At 34.4% G+C, this 10613-nt stretch overlaps 1 protein-coding gene across 21 annotated transcripts in view; it reads right to left on the bottom strand.

Moving 5' to 3' along the window:
* Positions 1-240: 240 nt before the first annotated feature.
* ATRX (ATRX chromatin remodeler) overlaps positions 241-10613 on the bottom strand; it is a 253199-nt gene continuing 242826 nt past the window's right edge. For 20 of the 21 annotated variants that reach the window (XM_059050734.2, XM_059050736.2, XM_059050742.2 and 17 more), the window contains 5 exons: positions 7455-7604; positions 6489-6614; positions 5661-5756; positions 5022-5150; positions 241-3992 (listed from right to left, as the gene is read on the bottom strand). In XM_059050734.2, the coding sequence (XP_058906717.1) occupies positions 3714-3992; positions 5022-5150; positions 5661-5756; positions 6489-6614; positions 7455-7604 (780 nt within the window). In that variant the 3' untranslated portion in view covers positions 241-3713. The remainder of the gene's footprint in view (positions 3993-5021; positions 5151-5660; positions 5757-6488; positions 6615-7454; positions 7605-10613) is intronic. The other variant, XR_010838695.1, reaches the window with a different exon arrangement.

The raw sequence follows: 10613 nt of genomic DNA, 5'->3' as shown, positions 1-10613 counted from the left end.
CCCTAGAGTGGGGGGAGGAAGAGTGATTTCCATAGTCAGCCAAGTAGGCACAATGGTGTCAGGAAGGTTATTCCAAAGAGAGGGTGGCAGTATATATTGTAAAGAAATTTTATGGTAGTACATACTCTGGGGAGTAAAACTAGGGGCCGCAAGGGCCATTCTCTTATTAGATCCAACATGAGTGATGTGGGTAGTTTGGTTACCTTGGCAGATATTGAGCTTAGAAACAGTATATATTTTGGATTTTAAATTTTTATTTACTTCCATATAACAGCATATATAAAATGTTGCACAGACAAAAAGCATTTCTGAAACTTGGTCACTCCTTTGAGACTGGCAAAGATTACATACTTTTGAAAAAAAATCAATGGTGGAAGAACTTTCATCTCTAAGGGTAGATTTGATTTGGAGATAGCCAAAAGTCACTTGAGATTAAGTCTGGTGAACTAAGGTGGGGAATAACCTGAACATAATTTTTAGTGAAATAAGCATGTAAAAGGATGACCTATTTTACTGTTAAAATATCTCACAACATGCCACCCTCAAAGGAAACAATTTTACTGGGGTATGTAGTTAATTGTCTTTAAAGTTTTGTTTAGGGTACAGAAATATGTATCTGACTTTATGGTACTAGAGGGAGAATGGGCATAGCTAAGGGAAGACTACAAAATATTCACCTTCTTTGGAGGTCAGGTAACAAGGTTTCCATCAACCTGCTATTGCTCCGAGATAGTAAGCAGCTTTTGTATCAAGTGTGGAGTTGTAGCTCTGCTTGACTTAAATGAGTGACACAGCATTTGGGAAGCAGGAAATGGTACTGGATTACACACAGACAACCAAAACTAACACAAACACACATAGACTTCCTGGGATGTAAATTATTTTTGAGGTTTGAGATTTCCTTTTACAGAATTTAGTATATAACAGATTTAAAAACCAAACTTCTAGACCTCCCAATATTAAATAACTAAATGTGCAAAAGAACCACCATTAAACAGCACATAAAAAGCTATACATTTTCTATGAAACAATATGTGCACAGATTTTCAAAGCTGTGAAAATGCAATAAAGAGCACAACACATTTTGGTCACTTTATTAAATGACATTAAATAGTTTAAGTTTCAACTACTAAACAGCACTTTGAATGGTGAAAACACAGATAGTATTATTGTCATACTTGAATGCTTTTCTTTAAAAACACAATTCCAGTCCTTATATATATTACAAAACAGCCTTAAAGGAAGAAGTGACATCTTTTCTACAGTACTTAAGATACTCAATACGGAACTGAAAAGCAGTCTAACAGAAACAAAGGCAAGTCTTCACAGCTGTATGATTTCAGCAGCCAAAGCTGGATGATGGACTGAAACATTACTATACAACTGGGACAAAACATATACAATATCACAATACTAAGCAAAAACGCTTTACACCCAAAGAAATAAAACAGGTTACAAAATGTGGAAAATTTAGCAGGCAAAACTGTATTACAAGCAACATTTTAAATCGTCATTTTTTTAAGCCATTGCAACTATTTAAAACATCTAAAACAAATATAAAAATGAGCCTTTTAGTATCTTATTGATGTAATTTTGTCTTTAAATATTTGTTAAAGCTTGATGTTATACTCAAAGTACGTATTATGTAGCTAAAATGTCAAGTGAAGAAGAGTATGCAAAGTGGTCCAAGTTTTATCTCAAACTCTCTTATTTCCAATTTATTCTTCTATGTATTATTCTTTAAGTCATAGTTTCATTCATGAGAAAAAGGTTTAAAAGGTCGCTTAAAATTTTGACACCTATGTCTTTGAGCAAGCAATCAGACCATGATGAAAGTTCAAAGGTCTAGTAAATCAGGTTTAAAGTATTCTGGACTTGTAGAAATACCAACTGATAACAGTTGGCCAAAGTATACTGTCTTCAAATATTTATCTCATAAATCTTGTCTCTTTCATTTCTTCTAAAGTAAAAACACCCCCCCACACACACCAATTGAATAAATTTGATTATATGGCTGGCATAATATCCAAATACATGGAATTTGTTAGTGATAACTTACCACAGGAAGGTGGAGGGTGGATCCACCAAACCTCAAAATTCTATTTGACAAACTTAGTACTCTTGGATGTTTACCACTAGTTTTTAATAGTCAAAGTGGAAATCTCTTAATCATCCTAACAATTCAAAACAGTTTTAGCTAATGTTAAACTCATTCCTCATTCTAAACCAGTGATACCTAGTTTAGATCCTCCACCCAGCTTTCTCTTTTTTGGAATTCGTTGGCTATTTCCACTACATGTTACGTCACCATCTCAAAAATGGTTTCGCCATGTTGAGTTGACTCTCATAGTCTCATAATCTTTTTCTTTAAGAAACTCAAGCAACCAAATTGTACATGAATAAGCTTATAAGTCATTTTTACAGACCTGGATTAAGAAAAACGACAATGTAATGACTTTCTAGTAAAACCTCATAAAAGGGCATTAGAGATGAATTAATTTTGATCAGAAAATTGCCTCACAGACCTAAACTAAAAAAAAAAAAAAAAAAAACATCGAGCTTTGAAACATAATTTACGTAAGAAAACGTAGTTGGGAAAAAAGAACATACTGATGAGAGAAAAGAAGAAGAGCATAGAAGCCAGTGAACCTTATCTTTAGGAGGAATTACTTCACAATACTGACAGTACTGGGAATTGTTTTAAAGCACATTTCTCATGTGAACTTAAAGTCAGCAATGGTTCTGCCATTTTGATGTTGTTTATAAAACAGGGTGTGAAGCTAACAACCACAACATCATCCTTAACCTCCTAAAATGCTAGAACTTGATTTTGTTAGTCCACATCCCACTGCCAGCAACAGGATGAAGCACTAGCACTGACACCAAGCAGTTAAGAGATGTGCTTTATATTAGTGCCAGGAGAGAGAAAATTCTTGTGTGGAAGATAATCCACAACCCTGAAATTTTACCAGTAATTATTTCAGCACATATAACTGAAAATAAAAAATGGCAGAAAGACTACAGAAGAAAAAGGAATTCTCTTCTTAAGCTGTACTTAAGGCTGTTTATACAATGCTAAGATAACTGCAAGACTCCTCCAAGTTTTAGAGCAGTAGTATTTAAGAATATTGCACACAATTCTGTGTCAAAGATAACCCTCAGTTTCTAATTTTCAGTCACAGATATGATAAAGCAGGAGCCCAGTTTCAGACTTCAGTCAAAAGAACATTAAAACCATTTCAATCACTTTTATCAAGAAATGGATTAATTAATACAAAAGTATTTCATAACTTGAGGAATCAACTCTAAGAACTCAGCTGTGTGTTTTTATATGTAAAGAATGAATATATAAATCTGTATTCTTTCATAAATTTATTAATTTATGACAACTTTATGGTCGCTAAAAGCAGGCATAAAAATTTAGAGAGGAAATCTGTGGAGTTGTTACTGTTATGGAAGGTCTTGTTTTCACTGAAAACAATTTGAAAGATCTTCTGTACTCAGTGTGTGTAAGAAGATTCTAGGCAACATCACTGACAAATGTCAGGAAGAAATGGTATGCCCTATTAAAAAAAATTTAAAACTAATATGGAAGATTGCCATTTAAGGGGACCAAACTATTTATACAGTTGAGTTCTGTTAAGTCATTGATTCCTAAAAAAATAAAAGATCTTTCTATGATTTTAGCAATCTTTTAAGCTTTTAGTGCAAAATCACATTGATTTCCCTTGGGAAGGTCCTGGATTTTTGCTTCTCATTGGGGGTGGTGCACGCTGTAATGGTGGTGGCTGCATACCACCAGCCACTGACTGATACATTCCTCTCATATCAATCTGCTGGTAGTTAGGAGGATTCATGATTAAATTTGGAGGCTTTGGCATCATGAGGTGACCCAGTGTTGCTTGTTGATAAGTCATCTGCTGCTGTTGCTGCTGATTGTACTGCTGCTGGAGCCTTCGGTTCATAAGTATTCGCTGAACACAGCTGATTAACTAAAGAGAGAAAAGAGAGCTGTTACAAGTGCATGACCTGTCTCAAAGAGGCAGTATCAAGTTTTGAGTTAAAATCAATTTGTTAAGGGGGTACCATACCAAAAGGAAAACACATTATTGTTATCACCATTACTAATTTGATGGCATTCACAGGACCATTACTGTAGAAACCGGTTAGTAACACCATTTAGGGCTAAATTCTCTTAATGACTTGACTATTGTAGTGCAAGCAGCATTTAGGTTAGTTGCCATAGTAACCCATCCTGCACTGTGATTAGTCTCAAGTATTAGTTACAGCACTTTTTTGTTAAGTCTCCTTTCTTTGTCATTCTTTTGAATATTTCACCTGATGACAGACAAACATTTTTAGTGACAAACACCCAAGGGAAAAGGCACTTGCAGTGGGAATAATTCCTACTTGGAATGGCTCAAATTTCCTAAGATAATTTAAAACCACATAATTCCACAGTGCTTTCTAAGTAAAATTCATGCCACAGAAATTGATTCCCTGGTGTCAAGAGTTGAAATTTCCCAGTGCAAGGCAGATGGCTGGCAAAGATCATGCTAGGAAAGATGATCAAGGATCCTGGAATATGCTAGTCTTTTAAAGAATTACATAATTTAGTAGGAACCTGTGTCATGTATCATTTATAGCTCCACTTTTTATCTCAAATTAAATATATTAAGAAGTATACATATTTGTGGAAGTTGTTTAAAAATAGTAAATGTGGTAAAAAGTATGGCAAAAATTCCTTTTTAGATGTCCAGAATATACAAAAATAAAATTATATGGTAGAGAGTCTATGTAAACTTCAAGGAGACCCATTTGGGAAGTTGTTGCTCCTTTGCAACAAAAGACATTACCTTTATTTGACATTACTAGGTTTTTGGATAAAGTTTCTCTGGGAATAATCAATGACCATCCATCTGTCCACATGAGGGAATGGTTACTGACACAGATGTCACACAAACTGATTATTATAAATTCAAGAAAATTAAACATAACCTAGAGATAGTCCAAATTCTTACCATCTGTTGTTTTGTCAATACATCATTGTAGATTGCTTCTCTTCGTTTAACATCAAGCTCCTGGCTGGCTTGTCTACTTAATGCTAACGCCTGTACCTGGGCCTCTGAGAGATTCATGTTTTCCTTCCACTAAAAGAAAAGTTTCTATTTACTCCTTATTGCAGTAGAATTGAGAAAAAATAATTAAGGTACTTAAAGATATTGAGGATTTTTAAAGTTTTTTCTTCCTTTTCCTTTACTCTTTTCTAAAGAAAACAATGATGTAAAAGCAGGGTACTAAGTTGTCCACTGTTGTACAAGGGTTACCTACGTCTGGAATAAAACTATTTGGATTTAATTCATGCAACTGGTAATTAAAGTACATTTATGTAAACACTGCACACATTTCTATGATTAACTGATTTCCCAGTTCTTAGATTTTACATTTCTCTTTTGTGCCAACATCCAGGTAAAACTGAATTATATATAGTTTGGCACTATTATCCAGTTTATTAGTATTTTACTGTTGCAAATCAAGTTATAAGGATTATGCTCTTTTCCCCATGGAAGTAGTGAATCAAACAACAATTAAAAATTAAAACAAATGGGGGGGAAGAACACAAACTGCAAGTTGGAATAAACAATTGCCAATTAACTTACTACAGCTGAAATTATATCTTCAAGAGGCTGAATCCTCACTGCTGTCACACTGTTTGTTGCTTCCACAACTTTTTCTCTTCCTTGATTAATGAGGTCCTAGAAGAATGCAAGAAATAACTTTATAAGGGCATGTAAAAGACAGCATAGTTTTAAAGTATAGGGATCCTTTCTCTTGCCAATTTATATCACTGGGTCTTAAAACTTTAAATAATTGAAAAGAACAGCAAAATTCAGCATCAATAAAATGGAGTAAAACTCATCAGTGAGGGTCTTGTTAGGAAGATAAAAGTTTGGGTTCTATTGCATCAATATTTTAATAATTTAAATGACTCCATAAGCACATTTTAAAAAGAAAACCACAAATTATTAAATTATTGGTATATTAAAACCTAGTCCTTCTTATTTAAATCATAACTGATTCTAGTTTTAAATACTTATTTCATAATACTGTGCATTATTGTATACTTAATGTTGCATCTACACTGCATTAGAATATAAATCAATGTGTGTATTTATCCTGCTTATTCAAAATATTTTATAACTGAAGAAAGTGCTATTTCCCTAAACAGTCAGCTGCCCTATTGTTCCTTAATTAAAATTATTCAAACTACATTAATTCAAGGCCTGATTCCCCTGTGCTCTGAACAAACCACATTTTATTATACTATGCTGGTTCAAAAAGGTCAACAAATAAAAGAAAAATTTCTTGGTCTATTCAGAGGTAATCTTTTGGAGAATGTGATATTCCAGCATAGGGAACCTTCAACAACAGGGCACTTGAAATTGCCTTTAATTCAAGTTAAACTACTTTTGTACTTCACAACTTACCTCCAGCTGTTGATTACTCATTGCTGACAGGGCTCCCAAATTGAAAGGAATATAAGGAGTTTGAGAGTTGAAACTGACAGGGGGTAAATTGGTCCCAGTTGGTATGTTGAAACGCATGGTCAGTCCCTAAAAACAAAAAATTATGCACTTTCCACATTGTGATTTAAAACTTGAAATTCTACATCACCTACTGGTTTAGAAAAAAATCCACATTCTCAGATCTAGGAAATTATTAACACTCTTTCACACACAAACAAAACACCCTTTTCACCCGAAACCAAGATCTTCTTACATAGAAAGCTTTAACCCCTAAAGGTGTACTCTTTTTCTGATAATTCCCACAGAATGGGGCAACTCAGAGAATTCTGATGAGACTACTAAAATCACAATGTTAAAGAAGTTTGGTACAATGAGTTTAAAAAGGATTCAGGCATTAGGATAAGGTTTCCCATATGCTCAGGAATATTTTTGCTCAAGTGGGGGTGGTGTTTAAAACAGATGTAGAACTATTTTAAATAAAGTTGCTGCTGGAGATTGACACTAATGTCTAATAATGGAGTATTTTTGTGTTCTGATAATCAGTCAAAACTTAGATTTCATGGTACACATGCTAAAGCAACATTTACTCCTACCTCCAAACTCTAAGCTCCTATATGTCCATTACTACTGTGAGGGTGTTGATGGAAGTTAAGTGATGCTAAATATATAGCTTCCCACTAATCTCTCAATTTAGCAAGTGCTAATCAGAAATGAGGTTACTACTCTTTAAGGGGAAAATATTTTCTTCTCTCCTCTCCTCCCACTCTATCACCAAAGGCTCCAAAAAGCCCATAAACAGAGTCTCATACTTGGAGACTGTTCTTGAAGATTCACTACATTACTACCTGTTCCAAATGTGATGCTTTTCTTCCCCCATTGTTCTTTTAAATGACTAACATTAAAAAAAAAGCATTTCAAATGAACTACCTTCTTCTCTGCTTCATACTCAGCCCAAGCTGCTTTTCTTTCTTCTTCAGTCAACTCTTCTTCTTCTTTGTGGTCCAAGAGAGAATCATGTTCATGATATCCTACAATGTGTTCTTTATGTATCTGAAGAAGTTCTGCAAGTATGGTGTCCTGTTTAGAGGGGTTGAAATAAAAATTATTTTCTCCCTCTGGATCATATCTCCATAGTTCTTTGGTCTACTGTTAGACTAGAAGCTAGAAACTAGCTGCTATACATATTTCTGATATATATGATAAATTACCTAGAAAACATTCACAATACATGCAACACCAGCCTCTTACGTAAGAATGTTATGTTTATATAGCATGTTTTAGGGGCTCAATTTTTTAATGACTACTTTTCATCTTTCAAAGTTTTTTCCTCCAACTTTTTTCTATTTTTTATATGCATTTTGTTTTGTGCTGTATTCTGAGTTGATAAAAAAATGCTAACAGAAGTCTGCTTAACTCAGAGATTACACTGAATGAATGACTGCTAAAAATCATGGCTACTCCTGTTCATACATGTTTAACAACTTTATTTTCATAATCACTTTATCTACCAACCACTATACTAAGAAAAACCAAACCTAAATTAATCAAAACAGCTACAGAACAGTTTAACTGGAACATACAATCCTCATATTTCAACTGTAAGAAGGTCAAATATAAATTATACTGTAAGGACCCATGGTTCAAATTTAAACTGATATATACCATTTATCAATTTACTATCATAGTGTCTTTTTTTTAAAGTCATAATGTCTTAAGCCAGTCTTTTAAGGTTAAAAAAACTAAAAGCTTAAAAATTGGGATCATTTATATACTCAGTAAGAACACCAAACTCCTGCTCTGTGTGATTATGATTATGAGAGAGACACACACAAATGGAGATTTGGGGGGCAGGGGGTTAAAGTGAACCATGGGTATGTTACTTGCTAATAAAAAATTAAAATATTCACAAGTTGTTTATTAAGAAGTAAAAGATGAAAACATGGATATATATAAAAGGTAAATTAATTCACTTTACAAAAGGATTTTCCATAGCTTCTAACAACAAGTTTCCTTGGAACACACTTTCTAAATTGAGTGTGAACTTAGTGAAAGAACGTAAATAATATTTGACTGGCCAAAGGAAGGTACAGTGAGGTATATAGCACATTAAATTTAAACAATCTGCATCTAATAATGCTTAATGCCTCCACAAGTTTAGCATAGACAAAGCCCAGACTTGAAAAGAATTTTGCCTTTCCATCTTCAGCCATACCTAGAGTATAGCGTCCAAGACAGGGTAGGGGCTCAAATGTTTGTTAAATAACTCAAGATGAAAAATTCAGCTGATGAGGCCCTAAGTTTTTTTCTGTACAACAGCAAATGCTGACACCAATTCCAAACATTCTGATATTTGGTATCATGTTAACAAACTTTTTATCTTGCTACCTCAATAAATAATCACTTCATAATTTCACGAAAGAAAAGGAACTGATTTTCTTAATGGATACAGCTGTAATTGAGATTTTATAATTCATTTTGAAGGCATGTGCTATCTCTTTCATTTAAAACATTAAAAGACCATACAAACAAGAGGGCTCAAGAAAGTCTACTGGTGGAACACATATATGTTAATAAGTTTAGTTCTTTTAAAATGTTAAGTAAACATTTCCCTCCTGCACCAGTGTAGAAGTCTGCCATCAAAGCTGACTTCTCTGGCCTATGACATATAGAGCAGGTTTATCATCACTAGATAGATCTCCAAAGTTCAGAGTTACTGACCAGGCAGGCAGGGAGATAGGACAGTCTGAATTAAATTCTGTTAAAAGATAATGCTTCCTTAGATGTTTGTCTCCCATGCTTAGCCCCCAAGCATGACTCAGGAGAGAGGTATGTAATAAAACCAGATAACATTGACTAATATTTTTAGCAAGTGACCATGCCAAGTACAATTAGGAAAGTCAGCTGTTCTACAAAATACCAAATAAATTACAAGGTAGAAATGTTCTACAGATAGTCCCTAATTTTACTTCTGTCTGACAATAGGTGATGTTCTTAACCATAGTCAAAAATCATTTCATTTCTCTAAGACAGCAACCTAAGGGAAAGACCAGGAGAACTATGTGCTAGGAACTGAAGTTATTTTTCAGCTGTGTGGTTTCTCCATAATACTGGATAATAACTTAATCTAGTTATGACTATAAGTTAAACATGGATGAAATATTCTACCATCACATATGTAACGGGTTGAGATAAGAATAGCAGGAATAAATGACATACCCAATTCTTTGGAAATAAACACTATGTCAATCAAGTGTAACGTTTATTTCTCAATTATAAATACCACGACCCATACATTAACTACTTTTTATGGTTAGAAAAAAAGCCTTTCCAGAAATGCATGTATGCAATGTGCATACATGCACACACATACACACAAACACACCCATATACACCCTTTTAAAAATGTCTGTGATTTCAGGGAGCTTTATCAAGTTAGTCCTTAGCATCCTATAATTTCAAAGTCCAAACTTATCATCTTGAAATTGGTAGAAACTGATGTCCACAGAGGCAAAGTAACCTTTTTTCAATCACAGAGCTAAGGACTAGCTGGGACTAGAAGATAAATTTCCTGACTCCTATCCAGTGATCATTCTATCACACTGTAAAGAATGACTGTTTTTTTTTTTTTTTTTTTGCGGGCCTCTCACCGTTGTGGCCTCTCCCATTGCGGAGCACAGGCTCCGGACGCGCAGGCTCAGCGGCCATGGCTCACGGGCCCAGCCGCTCAGCGGCATGTGGGATCTTCCCGGACCGGGGCACAAACCCGTGTCCCCTGCATCGGCAGGCGGATTCTCAACCACTGCGCCACCAGGGAAGCCCATGAGAATGACTGTTTTCTTGAGGTATAGTGCCCTCCATTTCCCAGAACTATTCTCTTAAAAAAAGAAAATTCCCTAAAGGATTCCAGGGGAAGGAAAAACTTAAGTAGGTCTATTTTTTCTCTTTTTAACACTTTTGTTCTTTCTGAAGTTTTTAAAAACAAGTATGTGTTAATTTTTTAATAAAAGAAAATATAAAAACTGAAACAAACACAATTCCTAGACAAAAACTTGTGAAAGGCCAGTTCATGCTTAGCTTGAACCTGAC

The sequence above is a fragment of the Kogia breviceps genome, chromosome X (genome assembly GCF_026419965.1).
Source record: "Kogia breviceps isolate mKogBre1 chromosome X, mKogBre1 haplotype 1, whole genome shotgun sequence".
NCBI classification, from domain to species: Eukaryota; Metazoa; Chordata; class Mammalia; order Artiodactyla; family Physeteridae; genus Kogia; species Kogia breviceps.
The sequence above is the reverse complement of the archived record's forward strand: the minus strand, read 5'-3'. Positions and strand labels throughout refer to the sequence as shown.